The sequence below is a fragment of the Dryas octopetala genome, chromosome 3 (assembly GCF_963921425.1).
Source record: "Dryas octopetala chromosome 3, drDryOcto1.1, whole genome shotgun sequence".
NCBI lineage: Eukaryota > Viridiplantae > Streptophyta > Magnoliopsida > Rosales > Rosaceae > Dryas > Dryas octopetala.
The window spans coordinates 20,406,649-20,433,558 of NC_141368.1; the positions used below are offsets into that span (position 1 = coordinate 20,406,649).

The following is a 26,910-nucleotide window of genomic DNA, read 5'->3' on the forward strand; positions in this document are numbered from 1 at the left end:
TGGGTTGAAGTCCGATCGAAATATGAAGCTTAAGAGAAGGCCAAGTAAAATAAAATTGTCGGCCGAGTACATAGAGTGAACGGCCCAATAAAAGCATTTTGATCGACTTCACCAATTTTAGTTCGATAGAATAAATTCCGATCAACTTGGTAAAATTTTCTTCCACTCAAATTTATTTCAATCAATGTCCTGGGTATCAAATAAATTATGATCGACAATTAAAAGAGACAAGCGGCCCAATAAAAATAAATTTCGATCAATTTTAAGTTGATCGACTTTGTCTTAGTCCGATCAATTTTTAGAAAAGTTGGCCGACATCACGGCCATGTTCCAATTGACTTTTTATAATTTCGATTGGATTGGTTAAAATCTCTTCCAATCAACTTTAGATCAAATAAATTTCGATCGACTTTTGAGATAGGGATGGAAAATTTCTTCCAAGAAATGGCTCATCGCCTAGGATTTTATCCTAACCCCAATAAATAGATGCATTCGAATTTCGAGAGAGAAGAAACACACATTCAGCATTAAACACACAAGCTCCCAAGTCTCAAGAATATATTACTCAAAGTTCTTTTGCTTTCATATTTTCTTTGGTGCTTCCGTTCGAAGTACTTTTAGGTTTTCAATAGTTCTTAGTTTTAAGTTTCATTAGGTTTGTAGCTTTGTCATCATCCTTTCAAATAGACCTGACAAACGAGTTGTGTTTTACGGTTCGGGTCAAAATCGATATGGCTCATTAGTGCTAACAGGTTCACCTGACACAACCCGACAACGTTTGGGTGGTAAAAACCCCAACTTTATATGAACGAAAATTATAGGGTATAACTGACTCGATCCGTTTCACCCGAAAAAAACCTAATATATTTTTTAAGCAAAACTATAATTATTTTAATAAGATTTCATTAAACAAAAGAAGAACAGAAAGACGATTGATGGAGAGGAGAGACCGAGAGACACGATGAAGAGGAGAGACCGAGAGTGGTGATGTAGAGGAGAGACATGATGGAGTAGAGAGAGACAATCGATGGAGAGGAGAGACCGAGAGAGACGATTGATGGAGGTGGTAGCCCAAGAGAGAGCCAGAGAGGTGGAGGCGCATTTTTGGTTTTGAGAGTGAAATGAAGCTCAGTTTTTTATTAGGTTAGGGTGTGGGTGTGTGGAATGTGATTACATTCGGTACCACCTCCCCGTCACCCAGCAGCACCACCTCCCCGGCACCACTCTCTCTTTTCCCTCAACACAGCACTGGTTCGCCGAAACCGTTAGTTTCGTTCTGCAAACAGTCACTGAACAACCGGAAAATGTTATGCGGATTACTGCCGAACAAAATTGACCGTTGCGGAAGACCAGTGTCGAATGACCTATGACGGGGAATGGGGTGTTGCACTGAGAAAAGAGAGAGAGAGAGAGAGAGGAGGGTGGTGCTGCATGCGGGGAGGAGATAGAGAGAGAGAAGGGTGGCGCTGAATACGGGAAGGAGAGAGAGGGAGATGAGGGTGGTGTTGCGGGGAGAAGAGATAAAGAGTGAGGGTAGTGCTGCGCTGGGAGGAGAGAGAGAAGGAGGGAGGTGGTCGGGTGAAGGGGGATGGTCGGGTGAAGGGGGAGAGGTTGAGTGGGTCGGGTGAAAGGAGGGGAGGGTGGGAGGTGGTCCGGTGAAGGGGTGTGGGTCATGTGAAGGGGTGTGTTTTTTTTTTTTTGGTTTGTCAAAGTTGATGGGGTGTATAAGAATTGTCCTTTAATATCTTTTCCGTTTGTATCAATTAAGTAAATTCAAAATTTAAATTTTGGAAGTGTGAAAAAAAAAAAAGTATGCAAATAAATAGAGCACTCAAAATCAATCACTCCAAACCTCCAAGCTATAGTGTCGTTTTGGCGCCAAGGATCCCCTTTTTATATAAAGCTTGGTCAAGGTAGTGGCGCGGGAGCACAGGCGCAAGCAGAGCAACAATCATGTCTCATCCCATCGACAACTTAGGGTTTCGTCCTCCTCAGTTCTCCGAGGTGCCTCTTTCAACCTCTCTTTTGCTAGTATTATTATATACTTCACCATTTGTTGGGTTGCTGAGAAAGGTGGAAGAAAATAATGGAGTAATCCTTCCCCTCTTCTTTATTGTTTTTTTATAAATTATTTTTGAAAAAGGTAGAGAGGAAAGGGGAAAATTTTGAAATCGATTAGTTGATTTAGGGTCGTTTAAGTGGAGCCTTTTAGGTCTTCCGTGAACTAAGTAATGGAAAAACTGACATTTATACTTTGATTCGTTTCTTTTCCTTGGTTTTCCCGTCAATCAAATGAATTGGGTACAATTTGATTTTTGATTTTAGAACAAATGAGATAAATTTTTGGCTTCATTGAGATGAAAAATGTTGTACAACGTCAAAACCCAATATGAGGATAACTTTTAATTACTATTTCTCTAATTATTTATTCTTTTTTATGAATGAGTGGTCTTACTGAGTTTTCCCATTTTTGTGATTTCTCTGCTGATTTATAATGTGAAAAGAGTTTTTTTTTTTTTGGTATGTTGTTTAAGGTGTTGTGACTTGTGAGTAGGGATTTTGTGCTTAAAGTTTTTCTTTTTCTTTATTTCTTTTATGTGAATAAAGCTGTTTGTATAAAGTATATTACAATTAAAGAGAATTAGATTGATGGCCTGACTAGGTCATTGGAATTGGGAGTCATTCCATGCCACTAAGCTTCCACCTTGCTCTGTATTTTGAAGGGGTAGTTGTATTTGCATCAACCCTTCTACTCATCACACATCTCCAATTATATAATACTTAGTTTGCCTTATTTATCTAATTTAAATAAAAATAAAAAAGAAGTTTTCCTCTCTTCCCTCCGAAAAAGTCTTCCCTACAAATGTTGTATACAATTTGTCTCTCAAATCCAATCTCTCACATGGTAGTCACATGAACACTTCTATATGCATCCCTCACATGCTACTGAGGGGGTGTGATGAACAAAAACAGGATGCAAATAGAAGAACCAAATTTGAAGGCAGATAAAAGAGATAGAAGGATGAAAAAAATGCTTCCTAGTGAAGTTCCTTCTATGTGCATGATACTAAAATGAGAATGTCTAAATTGCATAATAGAAATGTCAAATGTTATTGTGTATAATGATAACATTAATCAATTGTGATGTTTAATTATCTGCTAATTGCAGGATTTGGCTTGGATGCCTGGTTGGCTTCAGCAGCATCAAATAGAACAATTTGATGAGTGTATAAACAAACTTAAGGTTACAAACTTAGAGGTGGCATCCAAGGTTGAAACTAGGCCTATCCCAACCACATTCTAACATTTTACTGTTTTTCCTAAAGCAAAGAGGCAGGTGGTTAAACTGTTTGCTAATGTGTCTTCTTTATTGCGTTGGGTAGGATTTGAAATTTCTTCAAGGAAACACTACTGAAGGAAAAGATGCTAATCTTTTGTCAAGTGAAGAAGGTAGATACAACAGATATAATTTATTCTTATCTGGGGAAGACAGTTCACCAGTTGGTTTTGCTTCGTCTCCTGGAAATGTAAGCTCTTAAGCATGCTAGCCAAAACATGATTTTAGTTTTTTTCCTATTCAAACGAATGAAACTTTTGATTTAAATTTTTCTTTTTATCTTATTGATCAATAGATGATATTACTTTATGATATTACTTATGTTTAATAGATGATCAATAGAATAACTGTCGATGATATTTTTGATCAATAAGTTATTTGGGAAAAATATCATCTCTTGGTAGGTTTTTGTGCTAAATAGTCTTAAAGTAATATAGAAATTTTGGAACTATTTTATTTTTCTTATGTTGCTTACTGATTGTGAAATATATTAGAGTACTGCTAGGGATCCCAAATTTGTGTTCCAAAATTGGATCCCAAATTATGTGACGGTGTTTCACTGATTCATATTTGGGCCCACTTTGGGGCTCATTTATTTACAACAAATAAAATATCAACACGCATAATGACACATCATTTAGGATCCAAATGTGGTGCACAAATTTGGGATCCCTAACCATGTGCTACCAAATTACAAGTTGGTCTGTCTTTCTTTCAAGAAGTTAATGCTAATATTCTGATCTATTGACATATGCTTTGAAATCTGATGCGGACATCGTTGACAAGACATTTAAGGTTTACCAATGAAGAAGAGGAAAGAAAAGATCATCTAATTCAACTCTATCTTTGTGGTTGGATTAGTTTTCTGAACTGCTTGTTTCATGTGTTGTTTTTTTAGTTTTCTTATTTCAAGAAGGATTTGGTTTGATTTCCTATTTTATTTGGGATTGACTTTATTTTCCTATTTCTAGTTGGATTAGGATTTCTATCCTAGAATAGGTTTGCTTTCCTATTTTCAGTAGGGTTTGTAGTCTTTATAAGACCTCTTTGTACCTCTTGGAGGGCAGATTATTGAGTAATAAAGTTTTTCAGAATTAGATTTCCTGCGATGGGACTGTTTTTGGTGTGAAGCCAATCTTTGGTGTGAAACCAAGGCTGGGTGTGAAACCCCTGTAGTGATTCCAGTTATCTTTTGTTTCTGTTTGCTGTGTTTTGTTTCCTCTAGTTTATCTAAACCCTGCTGCCCAACCCCATTCTACATCAAAATCATGTTCTGGAAAATGTAATACAAAATTCATTGTTCTATTTCAATATACATAGAATTGAAAATAAAATCTCGCAATGAATAGGAAAGAATAAAATTTATTAAACCCAATAAAAACAAAATAGAAAGTAAATAAAATGGCCTAATTATTATTTTCTGTGCCTATGCCTAAAATAGGTACATAAGACACCACAATTCCTATCATATGCACTAATCTATAATCCTATCTCTATTATTGAATAGGTGGTTCATTTCCATCTTCATCTATCATCTAATGGATCTTCACAATGTAGCCCAACTCAACCTCTGGATGCTTCTCAAAATCATCTTGAATCCAATATAGTTGTGCCTGTGCAACTAATTGACATGTCAGTGGGTTCCAAAGTGAAGACTTGTTCTGAAATGGGCCTTAATGTTGGTGGGATAAATTTGCTACCTCTAAATTCCACTCAGAAACTGGTGGAGAATACTAGTCAACAATGTCTGTCCAATAAAAAGATATCAGTGAGGCCTTTTGGAGAAAGATATAACACCAGGTACCTCAAAGCTACTGATATCGCCGATGCAATTGAACTCTCCATTGCAGCATCTGAAGCATTGGTTATACATGAAGTAGTGAGGAGTGGGTTGGCTTCAGAAGCATTGCCAACAGAAGTGGTACTTGAAGCTGCCCTTCGGGTAAAGAAAGCACGGATGGAGTGGTTAGAAGGTGCTTTAAATAGCCCAGCTGAGGAAATTGACCAAAGTGATTCTCTTTCAGACTTGGATGATTTCACCATGGCTGATGTGTGTGAAGATGTAGGACTGACTCAGAGTATTCCTCCTCATGAGTGTGCTTGTGACTCAGATATTTCTCAAGTGAAAGAGACTCCTGTCTCTGAAAATCAGTACGAGTGTGTAAATCTATCTGATGCTGTAGAGTTCAGGGCTCAACAAAATGAATTTGACGATATGTCTGTGCAGAAACAGCTAGGAGAGAATTTGATAATGGATATCAGATCAAGAGAGGACTTGCCTCCAGAATCTGTCAATTGTGAGAGGGAAGAGTTTGATAAGCCTGTTCTGGGTTCAAATATTTGCAGTGTGGCCAGATATGATTCCTTAGCTCTGAAATATTCAGATGTTTTAACTAAGAAACAGGTAAAAGTCATATTCACCTTCTCTCCCATACTCACCTTACCTATTATAGCAAAAAGGGCATATAATGGAAATTTCTTTTACCTCACAATTAGTTTGTGATATGATTCTTTAATATGGTAAAGATTAACTGCGGCCTACATGTAGGACTTCTTATACCTGTCCAGTTGGTACTTAATTCTGAATTAATTGTGCAAGTTTGACTTCCAGACAGTTGGCCCTAGTATGGTGGATATAACTTCATCTCAGCCTCGAAATAAATTAAAATTTCCTCCACCTGCTTGGAATTCAGGTAAAGATTAACTACAACATATCTTTTCCCATGCTCCTCCTTTCTCTTACTCTTAATTATGCATGCTTGTGTATTATTTATTTCTTATTTTTTTATTTGTTTGTATTCTTACTTAGTTTTTTTACGTCCTGTAGAAGGAGAAGATAGGGTAACTTACATAGCTTCAGACAGATTCAGGAGCCGATGGTTAGGTGGTTGGACAGGTCAAGTGTGTGCTCTATTCTGATTTATCTCACTTTGGTTTTAATTTTTCCATCTACCCTTAACCCAATATTAAGCTATTCTTCATAGAATTATGCTATGTCTTGGAAACATTCTTATGTAACCTATAAGATACAGAAAAACTTCAGAATACCTCAGAGAAAGCTTTAAATTTTGTCTCAGCCAGCATAATGGCATTTTTTAAAATTATAGGTCCATAAAATAAAGCCTAGAAAGCTAACCAGGATAATTTTCTAAGATCCTTTTTAAGTTGAAAGCCAGCTAAATTAATTTCATTGCTTTTGAGGCATCTAATTCTAAACGCTTGTGTAGTTGGAGAGGTCTGGTCTACCGCCTACTCTTGTTCAATGATTACATGAAATAGATAGTTAAATACCTTCTTATGAAATAGGTTTCCTTGACCTTATATCTACTTTTCCACTCTCCCCATCATCAATGTACATTCTGAATGTGCCATCTATTTTACATGCTTTTCTCCGGATCAAATATTTTTTAGCAGTTAAACCTCCTTTCGTTATGAGGCTTCCCTTCACCACTTTTTCTTCTTTTACATGTCCAACTTCTTTGAAATTTTTTTTTTATTTTTTTTAACATGAATAGCTTTTGTGTGCGTTGTGCCCTGCCTGATATTAACACTATTAAACTTACCACTATTAAACCACTACAGAAATCCCCTATAAGCATTCATCCAGGTTGCAACCTAACTATTTAATGTTATCTTCCTTGGTGAGGTTTTACATTATATCAGAGCATACTTACTATTTCAGTGCAACATTTATACGATCATTAACATCATTGTTATTGTAGTTTCCTTCTCTTGTTTTTGATGATCCTTTTTTTTTTTTGTCTTTTCCTCTCCAAATTTCTATTTTGGAAGGAAGTATCTGCTTCTGTACAGTTGAAACAAAATACTAAATGTATCCTGAAGTGTTTTGCTGGTGAGACAAGCTTTCTCTCAGAATCTGCAGATATTGCTCCAGACATGAACTCTTTTGTGCAAGTGCATGAAACCGAGTCACATAGAGCATCTGAGTCAAGCATACCCTTTGGTATTTTACATGACGAAGCTAATAAGGGGATATTGGTTTCTCAAGAGTTGGTGATATCTTCTAGCGTATCTTTGGTTGATCCCCTTTGTTCCGTTGTCCCGTGCAGTATTTCTTCCGAAAATGCCGGTCTTACATCAGCTCAGAATCAGAAGGATAATAAAAGTGATACTGAAGAATGCTTTAGATCCACGCCAGAACTTGGGGTGGAGAGTTCACGCAAATCCGCAGATCGAATTATTGAATTTCATCATGAGGATGGGCAAGCTATGCCAGAAATTAATGATGAGCGTTATCCAGTCACAGTTCGAAGGCAGTTGATTTCACTAAAGACATATAGTACGCTTCCCCCAAACAATGTTTCCATTTTGGATGGGGCAAGCCTTTACCATAATCAGCCATTTGAACTAGAATGTGATCAGAGGCTGGTTCAGAATGCGGGCTACACCAGATCTTCTGAGAAAAGGTGTTTTAAAGAGTCCTTCCCTTTCAAGCCTGTATCCATGTCTTCTGCTGGAAGAGATAATGAGGTAAATGGTGAAACTACTACCTTAAATGGGAATCCAGTCGCAAAAATGGGAACTCAGAAGAGATATTATCATGAGACTGCAGGAGATGGGAATGAGTTAGAAGTTCAGGCATCGAAAAAGTGGAGGCAGCCTCTTAATTTAAATCATAGGGCATGCCGCCATATTCAGGCTTCTAAACCTATTTTGAACGATTCCACTTGGGATAAACATCCCAAACTGGCTTTGGTAACAGAAAATGTTGTGATAATTCAACAAAACAAGGACCTCCAAAGTATACAATCTGAATGCAAGGATTTCCATTACAGAGATGTTCCAGTGAAAAAGAGAGTTCGTTTCTCTGAAACAGAGATTCCAGTTCAGCAGAACAAGAACCTCCAAAAGCGAGATTCTTCAACCAAAAATTGTAAGCCATGGCTATTTATTCTCTATCATCCAATCTAAATTGCTAAACCTTATAAGTTGTTTTAATATATTATTTTGCTAAAACTTTAAATGTAGGCTCAACTGTTAGAGCAAGTAAAAAGCGGAAATATTCTAAGTTTCAAAGTCATGAGAAAAGTTGTCTTACAAATATTCACCTTAAGGCTGGGAAGAGATTGCTATTTCAAGGTATAGAGTTCCTGCTTACAGGATTTTCTAGTCAGAAGGAAAAGTCCATTGAAGGACAAATATGGAAACATGGTGGTATTGTTCTTTTTGACATTCCTTCTCCATATTCAAGGGCGAAGAGAAGCTTAAGATCTAATTGCTACCAGCTTCCTATTATTCTATGTTCGAAAAAGGTTGTTTTTATTTTATTTTATTATCCTATTATTCTATTATTCTGAAGTTTGACCAAAGTTATTGATATGTCTGAAAACAACCCTATTTGTTTTAGATCAATTGGGGTGACTGAAGAGTTACTTTGAACTTTTTGTTTTAATCTTGTCCAGTTTCTTTTCTGGTTTATATCTTCATGTTCTGCTTTAGTGTTTAAAAAAAAAATATATATATATATATATATATACATCTAAAATGGTATGGTTTTTCATGTTACTGTCACCATGTGTTATAATTTATAATACAAATACTTTTTTTTTGTCATCTTTGTTCTTCTTTAATCTTCCCATTTCATTGTTTTGCTCTTTTGGAACTTCTAGGTACATAGTATTGCTAATTATAATATGTCAGAATCCTTTATCTTTGTTTTATAGAGATTCTTAGGCAGTACTTAGATTCACTTCATACATTTTCTTACAAGTCTGAATTTCAGTATCCACTGCATCAAAATATGTAGGTGACAAACCGATGATCATGAATTGTATTATAGGTCCCAAGTTTCTTATATTATCTCTTTTAGCGGATACAGATGAACAAAATTTCAAGTGGATATTCTCTCTCTCTCTCTCTCTCTCTCTCTCTCTCTCTCTTTGTCTCTGTCTCTCTCTGCGTGCTTGATATGTCAGTCGGTTTCTGAGTTGCTTTTGGTTTGATTGGTGAGGTTATTGTCATAGTTATCTCTCAAATAACTCATTCATTGATCTATCTAGGGAGAAATTTCTAAGATATTGGGATAACGAGCCAGATAACATTAATTATCTGTCTTCATACTCGTAAATTCTACCAATACCAAGAAATAGTCAGAAATGACCCAGTCTCTTGCTTAACCACTTTAAGTACTACCTTCAGATTAGGTGGTAGTCTGGTACCTTCGTCATGGAGCTTTTTTAGTGAACTGAAAAAAATTCTTACATTTAAATAATCTTGTGAGGTAGTCATTTTATGATATATGCTCTACTTCCAGAATTTTTGTCTAGGAGGCATTATATTAATTGCTTCTTGTAGTTTATTACATCATGTTTATATTAGCCACTTCTAGATGCCATATATGGTAATCTTTAGGCTTGCTGACTGCAACTTTAGGCTGTACAATCATGACCAAGAAAAAGATATTTGATTCAAATAAATAAACGTACGGTATTCGAAATTCGTGTAGCTTATGCATGTCCGGTTTCTGATCCTGAAGATGTGGAAACCTTTTTTTTTTTTTTTTTCCTTCATTTTTATTTAAGCTACGATCCGTTGAACATGGAAACTAATGAGATGATGACATTTTAGATTTGAAGATAATATATGAAGGGATTCCAATTTTATGTGGTTTCTGGGTGTGATTTTCATAAGGATGATAGGATAATACTTTGAATGAATAATTTCATGTTACATTATCTTATATGACATAAATTGTAACATTTAACTAATATATTATTGCAGCAATGCATTTTGTAGTGCTCTGGAACCATCTTACCTATTTTGCATCATAAGCTATAATAATGATAATAATAATGATTAAGTATGATCCCTCTAAAATGCGAATGCACAAAGGATATTGTTGCAAATTTTGAGTTTGCCAATTAGTGAAATTTAATGTTGTTTAATTCAATTTTTGCAAATATTTTATTGTTTTAGTAAATTTTATTTTGTGATAAGTGGTATGGCTTTCTCCAAAAGATTCAGTGGTTGTGGGTGAGTTATGGAAATAGTGTCCAGGAAACACTGCACTGTACCACCCTGTTTATGTATTGTTTTGTGATAACCGCAACAAGGTTTTATGTTGGGATGCAGTTTTCTACTCTAACATGTCATTTCTTGTTCATTGCAGCTACAAACCACCAAGTTTTTGTATGGGTGTGCAGTGAATGCTTTAATGTTAAAAGTTGATTGGCTTTATAATTCAATTTCAGCGGGTTATATTGTACAACCTGAGAAGTAAGTGGTGAATTTTGCTTGGACTTTTACCTTCTGTTCAGTGGTTGGGATGGGTTACAGTTTAGATCCTTGAAGTATTGGTGGATATATCCTTTGTGTGCATTTTCACACTACTATGGTTCATGATTTCTAACCAGTGTATTTGTCATGTTAAAGACGCACACAATCCTCCAAACCTCCCGGAACCTGAGCTCTAGCCCATACTTATTTTCTAATTCCTCTGAAGTTTTTACAACAAATTTGGTTTTATTGTGGTTAATAATAAGTTTATCACAACTGATTGTACGCATGCGATACTGATTTTTGTTCTACTTATTCTTAGTATAATGCATTATACATGCACATGCAATAAGATTTGCTAGGAGCCTTGTTCTTTTATGATATAACAATATATTCCATAGGCACTCTTTTGTCAGGGGATTAACCTTTTTTGCTCATTTTTTATGTACCTGAATGTGTTTCTCTTCTATGGTTCATGATTCTAAATCAATATCTTTGTTAGATACTTGATTCTATCAAATCGAGTAAATGCAGAGCATATTAGCATTGGGAAGCCATTTCGTCACAACCGTAATTATGTCTTTGAGAGAGTGGGAATCATGCTTCATGGGAAGCACAATTTCTGCAGCAAATTGGCAAAAATAGTTAAGGTACAGATCACCGCCTGCTGTTATAACCTTATTTTGTCCTGAAAACTTGAATATCTCATCTTGGTTAGTTTAGTTTCATTAATAAGTTCTCTCTCGCCAGTTGTCATCTGCTCCTGCTAGTTCATTTATGCTTACAGCGAATTATTTTGGTCACTCATTAATACGGGTTTGTAAGTGATCATATGACAAAAAAATTTAACGCCCCCCCCCTCTCTCTCTCTCTCTCAAACACACACTTTAATGTAGAATGAATGCCATATCTCCTGCTGTCAAAATAATGTTGTCATTCTTGGCAGAAACTAAATTCGTTATCATACCATGAATTTTGGTCATGGCACCCACCTCACTCCATAGTCTCACTAAATCATTAATAATTTTTTATGAGTCTCCAATTGGACCATAATCACTGGTTGTATGTTGTTATTTTTCTTTTCCTCGGAAACAATTCACATGTAGACTTTTGTGATCTTATCTCTTGCCACTTGACCTCTTACGAAGAATGATTTACTGTAGCCCAATTTATTCTGTTTTTGTTTCTGGGTTGTGCAGCATGGAGGTGGGAAGGTCTTCAAAACCCTCCAGTGGTTAGTCCACAGTTTGGACAAAGAGAAGATTTCTTTGGGAGCTATTGTTGCTGAGGATGTAAGTAGGACATCACGTCACTTGAGGCACTGTGCTTCTGAGCAAAAGATACCAATGATGGTCAGTAATTCTTAATTTCTTTAGAATTAAATTGCATTACTGGTTAGGACTTGTATATCAAGCTCAAGAGTGATCAACATCTTAAAAGAGAAGATGAGACAAGTCTCTTGCTTTCACAAGAACATGCTCAGATGTTCTCCATCCTATAATTTTGAACTTCAACCCTTTCTGAAATGAGTTGATCACTTGTTGCAGCCAGCAAGCTGGATCATAAAAAGCTTGCATTTAGGAAAGCTCCTTCCAGTTTCAGATAGAGGTGGTTCCTCTTTTCCAGCATTTAAGATTCCAGCGGTCCCAGTTTCCACAGAAATGAATGAAGATGCATAAAATCAACTGCTTCTGCAACAGCATAGCTGGTAAATCTGTTGTATGCAATGGTTATATATTGGTTACTTATGGTGAGTTAAATCTGCTTTTGGCCAATTCGATTTAATTTAGGATACTACAGCTAAAAATGAATATAAATTGGGTAATTTTATTTGCACCCAAAATTTTACTCATCACATCAAGAAGATTCTATTTTTTTTTTTTTTTTGTTAAGGAGAAACCAAATGTTGTCTAATGTATTACATGCAGTATCAATACTTAAAGATAACATACATGAGCCACAACATAAAGCTATCAATTAATGCATCAATGATAACAAAAGTTGAATATATAAATTTCCAAAAGACTCATCAATCCAATACAACAGCAACAAACAAGTAGATATTAATTCATTAGTGACATTTAGGCGAGGCAAAAGCACAAAGTTCTCAAAAGATTTTTCATATTTACATGTTCAAAATAATGTCATCAAAATCTTAAAGAGTGTAAAAAAACAAAGGGAAAAAAATAAATTAAACATATAACCTTGCTAGTAATATTAGTAAAATAATCATAAGGATGTATATATTTAAGGAAAGAAGAATTCATGTATGTGCAATACCATTATTCATATGTTCAACCACTAGCAAGTTTATATACAAAAATATTGTGTTTAAATACTGAAGAACATAAATAAACCACTTCAAAATAGAAACCTTATGAACACCTTTAATTAATTAATTCCTAAACCATAGCCATGGCATTTCAGCGAAGAATTTTTGTATGTGGCTCACATGGGACTTTCCTCTCACAACACACGATATAAAAGTGAGTCTTGCATACATATTGCAAGAAACAAGTTATATGCAACAATCACATACAATAACTTTTTTATTTTAGAGACTACCACAGTCATACCGAGTGTGACCATGTGAGTCATTAAATAGGATCACCATGAACACAATGCATATGAATTTCACAAACCCTGATGAAGTCTCAAGCACTTTTCCAATTAGGTATGTCTGAAAACACAGCCAAAAAGCTCTCATCTTTCGCTCTTTCAAGTACTCATCAATTGCTCCCTCTGCCATATTCATTTTGATTATTCCTCTTCCACTCGAATCAATGAGAGTGAGCTTTTGGGCTAAGCATCTGGCAAGCACCACTGCGTCTTCCAGAGCGGCCGAGCCACCTTGAGCAAGGAATGGTGCCATTGCATGCATGGCATCTCCGGCCAGTGTCACTGTCCCTACACGACAACGATGTCGTAGTATGTCCCAAGGTGAATGATACCTCAAGTACTCTGTGAGATGTAAAGAATCTAGATTGCAATTCTTTATCATCTCTGTGGTGCTTGTAGGGAAGCCCGTCACTGATTCCGCTGCTAAGTTCCCAATTAACTTTTGACTCTTGGAGACCACTGAATCTAATAGGCAGAAGGAAGGATAGAGAAGATAAATTAAAAAAAAAAAAAAAAGCACAATTTTACTATGAATAAATTCACATATATAATATATACTAGATTCATCTACACACACGATGCGTGGGAGATAAGCTGGAAGTTATATGTAAGGAAGTTTATTATAGCATAAAGAATGTGAGTTTTATCGGATGAAACTGGATAAGTTAGGAGTGGGATATGGGTGTAAATGAGCCGAGTCAAGTTGAATACCAAGATGCTCAAACTCGGCTCGTATAATATTGATCGAATGAAGCTTGAAGAGCTATGTTAGCTTGTCTCGTTTGTGCTTTTTTTTCAAGCTCAAACTCGGCTCGACTCGACTCGACTCGACTCGTTTGTGGAACGAGCTTGTCGAGTTTATGCTTAACTAAGCTCAACTTGTTTTTAATTGAGCTTGAGCTTATATATGTTTGACTTAGCTTGGCTTGTTTTTTAAACAATCTCGAGCTTATATAAATAAGTTTCAACTCGATAAGAGATGTGGTCAAAATGTAATATGTAGGTTAAATTAAACTCGTTTAATTTTGTTCAATAAATTATGTGATTAATAAATGTGATAAGTTTTTATTATACAATCTTTTTGGTCCAAATATTCTTGTTTGTATATAAATTAACTAGACTTGAACAACCATGTTAGATAGTAGTGGCCCTATATGCATTGTGTTGACAGAATGAGACACTGAAATTACCTCGAGAAGTAAATTTTCGAGTCATGAACCAATAAACCCGATTGTTGGTCATCGGCAGTCGTCCCACTTGAACATCATCCTTTGCTATTAAACTGAACACACTGCCGAATTCGTGACCATTTGGATAGTTTGTGAACCCTCTTACAACACTTATGCTGAAAATATTTGTAGCCTTCACCCCCATGATATTTGATATGACAGAGTTCACTCCATCGCATCCAATCACAACCTGTAGCCACATTCATTTTGCAACAATTGCCAAAAAATTGTAGTTCATAATGGTTAGTTTGAGGATAATTTTCTTGCACTGTTAAATGCAATTCATGATTAAAAAAAAAAAAACAAATTCATTCTACATTGAGTGACAATGAAAAAGGTTGTTTTAAAAAATAAAAAAGCTTGCGAATTTGTATGAGACTTCATTCTAATATTTAGTATGCACACTTTTGGAAAGTCTCATGTTTAGAATATGAAATGGATGAGCTCCTATAGGTTTTGCATCCTCATTCCATGTAGAAAGGCATTAATTATGATCTTTTATGATCGAATTATCCCAGTTATAAATTTAAAAGACCAGCTCTAAATTGCAGAGGCCGCCTTTGGTATAGAGTCGAAATGTGAAAGGAATGCAGCATGTGAGTGAGTGTTCAAAACTCACTAACATCCCTATTGGAGAAAAATTCTTAAATTGCAAGCATGAATAGTATTTAAATGTGATGTAATTTTTTTAAATTTAATGAATTAGAGTACTATTTGAAAATAAAATTATATATATATATATATATATAATGATTCTTGTTATTACACAAACCACAAGCTGGTATGAGAGCTGTACTAAAAAAAAGTTGGTATGAGAGAAAAAGTTATTTCCTCATGATTTTCAACAGCTAGTACATGTCCAAACAATGTACTCAAAATCATTCATTTAATTTTCATCTCCTGGAATGTGCATATGAATGAAATTTCCAAAGAACTCATACCGCGAAACAAAGGTTATCTACAATTGAAGATGGTAAGCAAAATTGCTTTAAGTGTTTTCAAGAAAATAAAAGGTGCTACTCAGTACGAATTAATAATTCACTATTATTAAAATCATTCTTTTTATCCCCCATCAAAATAAGCTTAATTAATTGGTTTTCTTGCCTTACAAAAAAAAAAAAAAAAATCAACTTAAGAAATTGGGAAATCACAACAATAGGGTACTGTACCTTGGGGTTCAAAACGCTTCCATCTTGAAGTTGAAGGAGTGGGGAAGAAGTTATGGGATCCAACTTAATAGAGAGTACTTCGCACCCAAGACGTATAGTGTTTTGTGGTAAATTATCAGCCAATGCATCAACGAGATCTGTCCTTTTCAGACATCTTAATTCTTCTTTCCTGTAAAAGAGCTTACTGTTTGAGATGTCACAATTTCACAAAATTGTCATCATCTAGCTGCAATATGTCAATCTTTGTGTTCATAATTGCACTATATAAGTTTTTTAGGTTTGAGCTTTGTTCCAACATCTAGGGTTGAGTATTCATAATTGTTCAGACTCTTAACAATTATCATATCATGTTTATTTGACCATAGTTGGCTAAAAAAAGTTCGAACAAAAATATCAAGAAGACTTATACTGGCACATAGTTTACATTTTTTTTTTTTTTTTCACATTTTAATCGTTCAACTTTTTCTTGCATTGGAATAAAACAAATAAATTTAAACAAATTAATCATATAATTTTTACTTGGTATCAAAGAAAATAATTCACATGTAAGATCTAGTAATCACACATACTCTAATGTCAATTAATATAATTAAGTTGTCTAGGTATATTCAAGTCATGTCATATGTGAAGAGACATGTTGAGAGTTTTACACATATAATGTAATAAATTTCTCCATCTATATTGCCAAATGAAATTGGATGCTTTAACTAACCAACTTAACAAATTGTACGTACATGAGATCAAGTTTATAGGAAAAGTGGAAAATCCCCCTAACAGAGTTTGCTTTTTGAATTTAGTGCAATGCTATTTGTACTGACTTTCTTTTTCCAAACTCATGTGGCTCTTGATATGCAGACCACACCATTGTATTTAGAAAATAACATATTATAGAGCCAATATATAACTGCCATGTAAGTTGAAGAAAAACAATAAGAAAAATTTGGCTAAACAAGACTGTCTTTTTATATTTTGTTTATTTTGAATGTTTAGCTTCATTATTTCCCCTCAAACGTAAACTCATATATAGATCTAGCAAAATTGTACACAACGTGTTAACATGACATGATTTTACACAAAAAATTAAATGTTTGGGTTGAAACTTATCATATCGTGTTGAAATTGTGTAGGACGGTTAGCCACGCGTGAAGTTAACGGGTCATTTTTGTGTCAAACCAAAAAACCTGTGTTAGACCCAGGCATGTTTGTAATTTAGTAGTTTTTTGATTTATTCATTTGTTTTTTAGTTAAAAAATTATAGTTTATTAATTTTTTCAATGCCTGAAATGGTTGTTTATATATTAAATGAGTATGATGGGTTGAAACAAGTTAAACAATATTCAATTATGTCAATATATAGTAGCGTTAACTAGTTAAATGAGTCGTGTTGTATTCACCCATTAATTTAACGAGTTGTATTTGAATTGAGTAATTTGTCACATGCAACCCGTCACATGCAACCGCACAAAAAGGTGATCCGTTTCCAGGGCCATATATATTTTCAAAAACTTTAAACATAAAGATAGAAGTCCAAAAACGATGGCTTAAGAACTCACCCAACAGGAATTTCTTCCTGTTTGCCATTATTAAGCGAATCAAATTGTCCCCTGAAAATAAAGAAAAAAAACTGTTAAATCATATAGAAGATAGTAAAACATGCGTCTTGTGTACGTTATTATTAAAGTATAATTTGAGAGAGTTAAAAAAGATAAAATTTGAAACTGAGAGTTAAAAAAGTAATTTTGGTATTAAAAGAGATTATTTTACAAAATTTCTCAAAGTTAGTTTTACATACGAAAGTATAGGAATAGCAGTTTGTCTAAGGCGTGAGGCAACACCAAGCTGACCAAGTGCATGCCAGCCATTTGGATGCACAATGATAGCTGCTCCTGTGGCTCGCAATTTCTTTGACTTTTCCAGGACCACGCTTCTAAGCCCCTTCCTGCATATATTGTCAAAGTCAAATAATTTCAAGCATCGATCACCTCCCTAAAAATATCTATCACAACATGAATAGTCTTAACAAGAAAAGTTAATTAATTAATTAACAAAAGGTTATGTCTGTAATATTGGAGATGTACCCAATTTGAATTTTCTTTTCTCAAATAAAATATCTACGAAAAACAACCAAGATCAATAAGACAAAATCCAGAAAAACGGATGGGAAATGAGAAAGATCAAGAAGGAAAGAAGATAACAGATAAAAATACAACTAGAAAGTTTTGAAGATTTTTTTTTTTTTTTTTTTCAAAAAAAAGGTAGGAAAAATACAGTTACAAATTATTTGAATTTTTTTAGTTTTCAATTTATATTTTTATATTATTAATCTAAATATTTTCTCCCTTTTATTTCAACTCTTATGAATTTGTTTCTCTCTTTCCTCAACATACTTGATTTCAATTGAAATTTCAAGAAACGAAAAACAAAAAGTACCAAACAGGCTATAAAATTTTGAGTAATTTTTTTCTTAATTTTTTTGAAAATATAAAAGAGATATATTTCCTAAATGTAGGAAAACGTTGAAGATTTTTTTTTTTTAAAGTAGAAAAATACAACTATAAACTATTTGATTTTTTTTACTTTTTTACTTTATACATAAGTTATTCTCTATATCTTCTCTTTCTACTCATCTCTATGTGCTCTCTTTTGACTTTTTTTCTTCCTCCTTCTTCATTCTTTATTTTCAGTTAAAAAATTACAAGAAATGAAATATAGAAAGGTTTTTTTTTAGCCTAAAACTAAAAATGTCCTGATAATCAGACTCACACACTATATGCGATGATAGTAAATTTTTTTTTTCTGCAAAAAAAAAATTAAAGAAATTCTTTTCCCCATAAAAACTAATTGGTAATCTCAAATTATTTCTAGTGATAAAAATTAAAAAAATAATAATATAAAGTCAATGCCTAATAAATTGCAAACTTAGGAAAACCACTACAAAATATTCGAAAATAGCATATCTAGACAGTTTTTATGAACAAAGCATACAAAGAGAGGAGGAGTAAGAGTAAAAACCTGTGAAGAGCAAGAGCAGTGGAAAGGCCGCATATCCCACCACCCACAATTACAATGCTATCTCTTATATCCTCTATCTCCATATCTTACTTTTATCTTCAGTTTTCTCTTCCTTCCTGGACCTCTAAGTTTTAGTGCTAGGAGTGATGGGGTAGCTCCTTCTATCTAGTCTCTGTCTGCATCGAAAATAGCTCCCTTATAACCTTTCATTCTTTTTTTTCCTTTCTTATGTCGTCACCTTTTTGCTGTAGCAACGCTGGCCATATATGGGCCTTTCTTCTGTTTGTTTGCTTTGCCTTGTTGGGCTTTAATGAATCACCTTTGACCAAAAAAAAAAATAAAAATCTTCAGTTTTCTCTTATGTTTCTTCTTCGTTAATATTGAACTAAAAATTGTTTGTTTTGCAAATTAATATTTCAAATTAAATACAAATTTCTTTCAGATTTTAGGTTAGAAACCGTTTTGCAATATTTATTAGTTGGCACCTTTTGGATCTTTCTTAATTGGGAAAAAAAAAAACAATTTTGGCCCCTGTGTTTTATCCTAAAAACTGATTTGGTTTATGTGGTTTCAAAATTCCACATTTGGTCCTTACGTTTTATATATATATATAATTATATATTGTTTGAAATTTTAGGACATTTTATAATCAACTTTAAATTTTTTCTCAAATTAAAACTAATAACTTATTTAGATTCACAAGTTTTACTAAAAAAATGACAAAAAATCTTGTATGCAACCTTCAATTTGATTTTTAAACAAAAATTGATATTTTGAGCTTGAGTTTGTTAAAATTGTCCTCATATGGGACTAAAAACGTTTTTTTTCCCTTCTTAATTGTATCAACTCTGATTTAATTGAACTGAAAGTGAGTAATTCTACGGCTCTTTCAACTGGGCAAGCCAATAATTGAACTGAAAGTTAAGTCAAAATATATGTAATTACCAAGAAAAGTTCATTTCTCTTACTTATTATTAATGAATGTAAAAAGACGTTGTATGCAATAAGTGTAATTTAATTATCCTGAACTGACGGAATTTTCACGATGACCACGATACTGTTAAAATAAATCACGATAAGAAATTAATTTCCACAATTTTAAAATGGGCATTCTGAAGTTATTTCTATTAATTACAAACAATTTAAAACAAAATTATAATCAATGCCTAATAATAATTTAAAACTTAGGAAAAGTAAAAGAGAGAGAAATTGGTGTGAGAGTGACCCTGTGAAGAGCAAGAGCAGTGGCAAGGCCACATATCCCACCAACCACGATTACAATATTGCCTCTTGCATCATCACCTCTGATCTCCAAATATTACTTTCTGTTTTCTCTTTTAATTTCTTCTTATTGATTGGCTTACTTTATATATTTGTGTCGAACTGTACCAAAAAACTACTTTATCGGTGTATTCATAGGAAACCAAGAACCAATTCCAAGCAGCATTCTTTGCATGTGTTTCAACAAATTCGGCTTAGCTAATTATGGGCCACAAGAGCTGCATGTTTGAGTCTTATGAGTACAAAACTGTTATTTGATTGCTTAGGAAATTAAATAAGATGAGATAATCCCTCAAGGGAGGATCATCTTGAGTTCGGGTGTAAGCATAAACGGGTTTGGGTGAAGTCCACCAGGTTTATATGTTTTTTTATTTAAAATCATGATAAAAGCAAACAAATCTAGACAAAAAAAAAAAAAAAAAAATCACCTCTTGAACCTTTAGTAGCCTTTTACCAGCAGATTTAAAGAAAACCAAGTAATCTACCATTCATATCTTAGCAGGGATGGACCCAAGAATTGAAAATGGGGTGGACTAAACTTAAAAGCTATGTGCGATATAAAAAAAAAAAAAAACTTGGAGGCTATCAGAATTTTGGTAGCATCTCTTTTGTTTTTTTAATACTTCCCAAATTTAAATAACCTGTTAAAACACATATTTGATCTAAAATAAAGTTTATTTAAAGAAAACTCGACGGTACAAGTGAATTCCATTAATAAATAATAAAACATACACCTAGTCAGGGGGTACATAATGAGCTTTACCCCTCAAAATGCAGTCATACAAAAAGGAAGCAAGGAAAACAATCTACCTTGTCTTTATTTATGGAATACTCAAGTCATTCAAAATTTTTGAACCAATTATATTGAAACCGACGATATTGCTCTTTATAGAGAGAGCGTAGATACTCATATAATTTGGGTTGACAAGGTCCATAAAGCAAGTATGCTCTACGAACATCATCACAAGAATTGATAGGATATGTTGATATTGCTCTACGTTTTCTCGGATCACGTTCAATATTTGTGGTATCAACTTGTTGGGGCTCAATTCTTTGTGACTCAACTTTTTGAAATTTAGAAAGTAATTCCTCATTAAAAATTGGAGCATCACTTAAAAGTGGAGAACTATGCTCACTTGATGTTGATGGTTGATGTTTTTTCTTGAAAAATGAAAGAATAGTTTTTCTTGACTTAAAATTTTGATATTGATTCGACATTGTAAACTGTAAATCATATGTAAAACATTAGAAATGTGTAAACTAATGTCTAATTAAACCTCTATGTCTCTATATTTAAAATTTACAAAAAAAAAAAAAAATTCCTATCTTCACAAAATAACAAAATATCAACAACTAGCAGCCCCTAAATTAAATCAAATGAACTCTTAACAATTTTGATGTCTGCTACTACTTCACGCCTTCACTTCACTGCTTGTCTTTGAGTTGTTGATAGTTAATTAATAACATAGGAGGGTAATTGGGTAATAGACTATAGGTCATAGGGTATTTATTTTGAGGGCTGCTATTTGCACACTTTTTTTTTTCTTTTTGCACACACTTTTCTCCTACACACCCCCTATCTTCTCCCAAAATTTAAAATTTCTCTTTAACACACCCCTCCAATTACCCTAATACCCCTATTTTATACATTTCACAAAATTTCTCACCACAACACACCACTTCACCCACCACACCCCATCAACTCATACCAAAAAAAAAAAACACACAGCCCCTCCCCCTCCCTCACCCGACCACCTCCCTCCCTCTCTCCTTCCCTCACCGACCACTTCCCTTTCTCTCTCCTCCCCGCAGCATCGACCTCTCTCTCTCCTCCCCGCAGCACCACCCTCCTATCTCTCTCTTCTTCCGCAGCACCACCATCCCTCTCTCTCCTCCCCTCTGAACACCATTAAAAAAAAAAATTTCAGTTCGGCAGGTTCGGCGGACCAGTGCCGAACTGGGCTGTTTCGTTCGACACTCATCTGCCGAACAATCCTGTTATATTCGGCGGATGACTGTGGAACGAAACAGTTTTCAATTCGGCAGGTTCGGCGGACCAGTGCCGAACTGGGCTGTTTCGTTCGGCACTCATCCACCGAACAATCCTGTTATATTCGACGGATGACTGCCGAACGAAACAGCCCGGTTCGGCACTGGTCTGCCGAACTACATTTTTTTTTTAATGGTGGCTGGTTCTGGGCTTCGAGGTGGAAGACGAGGTGCTACGGGTGGAGGTGTAGCAGCGTGTGGGAGGACAGCGGGCTGGGTGCTACGTGCAGGCGATTGCGAAGAGGTGGTCGCCGATCTTGAAGGCAGACAGAGGAAGGGAGAGAGGAGAGATGGAAGGAGAGAGAGAGAGAGAGAGAGCCGCTGGTGGTCTCTGCTCGCGGGGAGGTGGCCAGCGATGGCAGGCGTGGCCAAGGTTGATGGTGGAGAAGAAAAAAAAAAGGATGGGAATGGGGTGTGTACGCGGGGGGGGGGGGGAGATGGGAATGGGGTGTGTGGGTGTGTGGGTGAAGGGAGGGCCAAAGTGGTCTTTTTCTTTGAGTTTTTTTTTTTTTTTTTAGAAGGGGTGTGCAAAAAGAAAAAAGAGGGTGTGCAAATAGCAGCCCTCTTATTTTTTTATTTTTTTGCAAAAAAATGGGGTGGGTTGTACATACATTAGGTCCGTCTTTGTATCTTAGTACGTCGGATATGGAGGTAGATCAGACATAATTCACTTATGTAACAGGTTTATATGTTTTGATTAAAAAACTGTGGTAGAAGCAAGCAAACCCAGAAAACAACTAAATTTGAAAGAAAAAAAAAAAACAGTAGTGCTAGACATCCCACATTTTTATACTATAATTTCATACCACCTTATGTGGCAATTTACATGGCATTCATGCATTGGACACTAAAAAATAAAAACAAAAATCCAAAAAGAAAAAGAAAAACTTTGTCCAGTAAAATAATGACACGTAAGATGGTATAAAAATATGGTATAAGAATGTGGTAAATATAGCATTATTCAAAAAAAAATCACCTTTCAAACCTTTTAACAACCTTTACCATCAAATTCAAAGGAAACCAGGTAATCTGTCATTCATATCATAGTTAGTTCTATGGAGGTAGATTAGACATGATTACCTGTGTGACAAATTTATATGTTTTGACTTCAAAACCATGGTAAAAGCAAGCAAACACATAAAATACCTAAATTTGGAAACAAAACGAATTCACCTCTCAAACCTTTAATAGCCTTCACCATCAAATTCTTAGAAAACTAAAACAACCAATAGTCCATTGTTGTTCATCCTCTATATAGACCTACTTAACGTACATGTTTAAAAATATGCATAGAAAACTAATTGTAATCACATCCAAGACCCGAAAGATTGACAAATCAACAAGTATGAAGGACAAAACCTAGGTACAGGTACGAAAGAGGTGTTCAACAATTAACAAGCTTGAAAGACACCACCTTTGTTACAAGTAGAGTCGTTGTACGCTGCTAACGTAGAAGATTTTGAAACCCATAGAGTTTTGGATGTGATATGACAAAATGTAGCTTGGATGTGATATGACAAAATGTAGTTTGGATGTGTTCACTTGTTTTTCAGCCAAGGTTGGCTGGAAGCAACACTTTGGTCCGTTTGTGTATGAGTGTGGGGCGTGCCACTATTGGGCCTCAAACTAGGCCTCAATAGAATTGAGATAGTGATATTGGGGTTTGCGCTTAAATCTAAAGTCGAATCTAAATGATTGCGCAATTAAACTAGGAACCAATCTTGGCCTAGGTTCTTTTCAAGCTTTGGGGACAAGGACTCTAATCGGAATCGGAGTCCGAGTCACGTCTCAGCCTCCTTAGAACTCGTGAATACAACGATGAAATTGGCCAAAAAGATGAAAGAAACTATGCACATTGAAGTTATAATGAAGCTCAATGCTATCGTTGCATACCAAATCAACCTCAATGTTAAAAAGAACAATGAACAAAATAAACATCTATGTATTGAGTAAAATCGAAAGCAACAAACTTGGACACAAAACTAAAGTAAGAACAACTCAATTGCATGAAACAAAAAATGCATAAAATAAATCGATACCACAATCCTTGTGAGGGTGATGATAGAGCTACACACCTAATGATCTTGAACTAAAGCTATGAGAAACCTAAAAGCACCTCGAACGGTAGCAACTACGAAAAAATTGAAAGCAAAAGAACTTTGAGAGATTCCTGAAACTTGAGAGCTTGGGTGTGTTGAATGCTGAATGTGTGTCCTTCTTCTCTCTCGAATGCACATATTTATAAGGGTGTTAGGATACAATCTAAAGTAATGGGCCATTTCTTGGCCCAAAATTTCCTTCCCTATCCTTGTTCGAGTAGGATTCAATCTTATGGGATTTCTTTTTGCTGGCCAAGCTTTTTGTCATTGATGAGGATTGAAGTTTTTTCTATAGTAGGAGTCCTTGCTTCACTAGGTCACTTGTCCACAAAGACTTTCCAAATCCTTTCCAAAGTTGGACTCAAAAGGGATCTAAGATCAAATCTCATCATTAATGAAGATAGAAATCCTTTCCAAAGTCGGACTCATTCCTTGACAACTTAGTTCCTACGTAATCTTGGACTCGTTTCTTGGAGTTCGATCTGTCACACCCCAAAGTGGGGCCTGTCACTTTGAGCATGTGGCAAAGCCACCACATTGGTCGCCAACCTTGGGATAAAATCATCCCAAAGCTTAATCAATGTCAGGCTTAATCAACACATAATAGTCATTTAAAAAACAGAGTTAAATTTTTTGCTTTTAACAAAAACAAATACAACTAGCATGAGCTTGTTTAAATAGTGAGCTTGTGAGTTGAAAAATGAATACATGAAATAGAAATAGAGACCATTGCTTTAAAATTCAGTGAATGAAGCAACACTACAAAAGGGAATTCATTAGACCTTTCTAATTGAAAACCAGTTATAAATTTAGCCAATATAATGAGTAATAAGTCATTCTATTCCTTAGAACACCAACCAACAGATTTCTCAACCAAAGGATAAAATAAAGGTAAAATAAGAACAGAGGTTGTTACACACTCATCTATTCTAGGATCCTTTTCAGTTGAGTAATAAGATGTTGGTGGTGTTGAAACTTCTACACTTGGAGACATATATCTCCAGTTGCTCATTCCTCCGTCAGAACTTGTAAGATCCACCAAGCAAACCATCTTAAATCCTAGTGTTTCTTGCACTTAGTAAACTGTGTAGGGGTGAGCATTACTAAAACAACTGACAGTTTATTCAACTAGTCCAAATCATTTCCAAACATTTCAAAGTAGTTTAATTTAGTTATGAAAGTAAGGCTTTAACAAACATTTTTGCCAAACTGGCCAGATTTGCAAACATAACATTCATAAGGCATCCAAATAATATTAACTTGTTCAAATTATAGTATAACATGTGAAACTTATAACAAGAATGCACATTAACTTTGTTTGGGGTTCTTAGAACAAGACCTTGATATAAATCAAACAAAGAGATCATTTTTTGGTCTCGGGTTACCTTAATAGTTTGCATATTCAATAAATATCATAACCAACCATGAATCTTTCATGAAATGTAAATGCATGTTTAAAAGTAAAGTACAATGCAATGCGTACATTTTCTCCATAACAAAGCAAACCTGTCAATATTTAAAAACAATGGACTAGTCCCTAATTTGTAATTTTCATTACCCTTATCCCCATATCCTACTAATAATTAAGTAGGTCTAGGTAGTGATATGTCCTTCATTGAAAGTAGATATATAATCCTATCTCTTTCACTCTAGCATTTTTTTAAAATACATAACCAACTCTAGATAAAACCTGTATACATACTTTTAGGGGATTGAACCCAAGGATAAAGTTTCATTTTACCCTTTCATCTCTAATCCAAACACTTAAAACACATTAGGGTACACATTTTTAATTCACTAACTATGAATGTTCAATATAATGCAATGACAGATTCCATAAAGGTAATCCTACCCTTAATGCATGAACCATTTATCAATTATGCATATGTAATCAAGTGATAACAGTTTCATATATGCATGATTAGTTCCTTAAATAAATCATATAATCATGCTTTATAATTCAGGGATTAAAACCAGCAAATTATACTAACCATAATGCAAAAGTGGCAAGCTTGTATCATTTTCATTCCATGGCAAAGTAGGATAGTTATCTACTACCTTTTCAAATTCAATTTCCTTAGTTTCCAGCCTAACTTATTTTCATTCCTAAAGACATGCAAATTCTAAGGCCAGCAGTGAAACTAAGTTACAAATTATTCTAATTTGTTTTAATAACAACTTTAATTATGCAAGGTTCAATTATTCATCTAGAGGCATGTAACTTAGTTGTTAGTCTCGGGTTAATGCATAAGGAAGGTTGCAAGTTACACATAATTCAACCTAAGTATATCCTAGCCGTGAGCAACACTAATTCAAGTTATATTTCATTTTTAAAGCAAGTTGAAGTCATCAACATACTTACACATGTTGATTTAGTTTAAAAATACAAAGCAAGCTATTCAACAAGGCAAACTGCACAAACCTAATTAGTTCAATTTGATTATCAATTTCAGATTTTTTTCCCAACATAGTAAAGTAAGTTGAGGTCATCAACATGCCATGCCATGTTGGTTCTCTTACTCAAAGTAAATAGCTTATAACAAAGTGAATAGAGGCTATAGGATAAAGGCAGATCAGATTGTTAGCATAGCAACTTAGTGATTAACTCCAAACTCATTTTAAGCATTTTAAACACAATACAATGCCAAGCATTCAGCATCAAGAGCACAATCACAAGCACATATACATATATACTTATAGGTATAAAGAAGACATAAGGTTTAAGTGGACTAGCTCACCCTACCTCAAGTGTAGTCTTTGTCCTTGTTGCTGTCCCAACAAGTTGTTTCCCTAATAACATAACAAAATCAGAAATGACATCATCTAAATAAAATTTGGGTTTTCTAGGGTTTAGTGGCTTATTGGACAAGTTAAGTTGC

At 34.6% G+C, this 26,910-nt stretch overlaps 2 protein-coding genes across 5 annotated transcripts; one reads left to right on the plus strand and one right to left on the minus strand.

Annotated features, from left to right (window-relative positions):
• The first annotated feature begins 1,873 nt into the window (after positions 1–1,873).
• Positions 1,874–12,456, plus strand: LOC147291695 (uncharacterized). Of its 4 annotated transcripts, none has more exons than XM_086234989.1 (12): positions 1,874–2,004; positions 3,170–3,271; positions 3,384–3,527; positions 4,845–5,741; positions 5,937–6,030; positions 6,165–6,238; positions 7,130–8,231; positions 8,327–8,610; positions 10,467–10,573; positions 11,076–11,223; positions 11,773–11,925; positions 12,121–12,456. In XM_086234989.1, exons 1-12 carry the CDS (start codon positions 1,954–1,956, stop codon positions 12,250–12,252), a joined length of 3,288 nt encoding a protein of 1,095 aa, XP_086091115.1. In that variant the 5' UTR covers positions 1,874–1,953; the 3' UTR covers positions 12,253–12,456. The 4 variants fall into 4 exon arrangements, with proteins under 4 accessions (XP_086091115.1, XP_086091116.1, XP_086091117.1 ...); XM_086234990.1 differs by having other exon boundaries at positions 5,949–6,030; XM_086234991.1 differs by having other exon boundaries at positions 3,170–3,259.
• Positions 12,457–12,788: 332 nt separating this feature from the next.
• LOC147291696 (monooxygenase 1-like) lies at positions 12,789–18,768 on the minus strand. Its single transcript, XM_086234993.1, has 6 exons — positions 18,603–18,768; positions 17,383–17,529; positions 17,144–17,194; positions 15,591–15,759; positions 14,383–14,611; positions 12,789–13,657 (listed from the first exon to the last, which is right to left on the minus strand). Exons 1-6 carry the CDS (start codon positions 18,683–18,685, stop codon positions 13,128–13,130), a joined length of 1,209 nt encoding a protein of 402 aa, XP_086091119.1. The 5' UTR covers positions 18,686–18,768; the 3' UTR covers positions 12,789–13,127.
• Positions 18,769–26,910: the final 8,142 nt, after the last annotated feature.

Bases quoted from the DNA above. Each gene is read 5' to 3' on its own strand.
- LOC147291695 (XM_086234989.1), top strand. From the start codon at position 1,954: ATGTCTCATCCCATCGACAACTTAGGGTTTCGTCCTCCTCAGTTCTCC. The intron at 6,031-6,164 runs GTAAAGATTAAC...TACGTCCTGTAG, and splicing joins TCCACCTGCTTGGAATTCAG to AAGGAGAAGATAGGGTAACT. The intron at 11,224-11,772 runs GTACAGATCACC...TGGGTTGTGCAG, and splicing joins AATTGGCAAAAATAGTTAAG to CATGGAGGTGGGAAGGTCTT.
- LOC147291696 (XM_086234993.1), bottom strand. From the start codon at position 18,685: ATGGAGATAGAGGATATAAGAGATAGCATTGTAATTGTGGGTGGTGGG. The intron at 17,195-17,382 runs GTATGTAAAACT...CTTTATTTTCAG, and splicing joins ACTGCTATTCCTATACTTTC to GGGACAATTTGATTCGCTTA. The intron at 14,612-15,590 runs GTACAGTACCCT...ATGTGGCTACAG, and splicing joins GAAGCGTTTTGAACCCCAAG to GTTGTGATTGGATGCGATGG.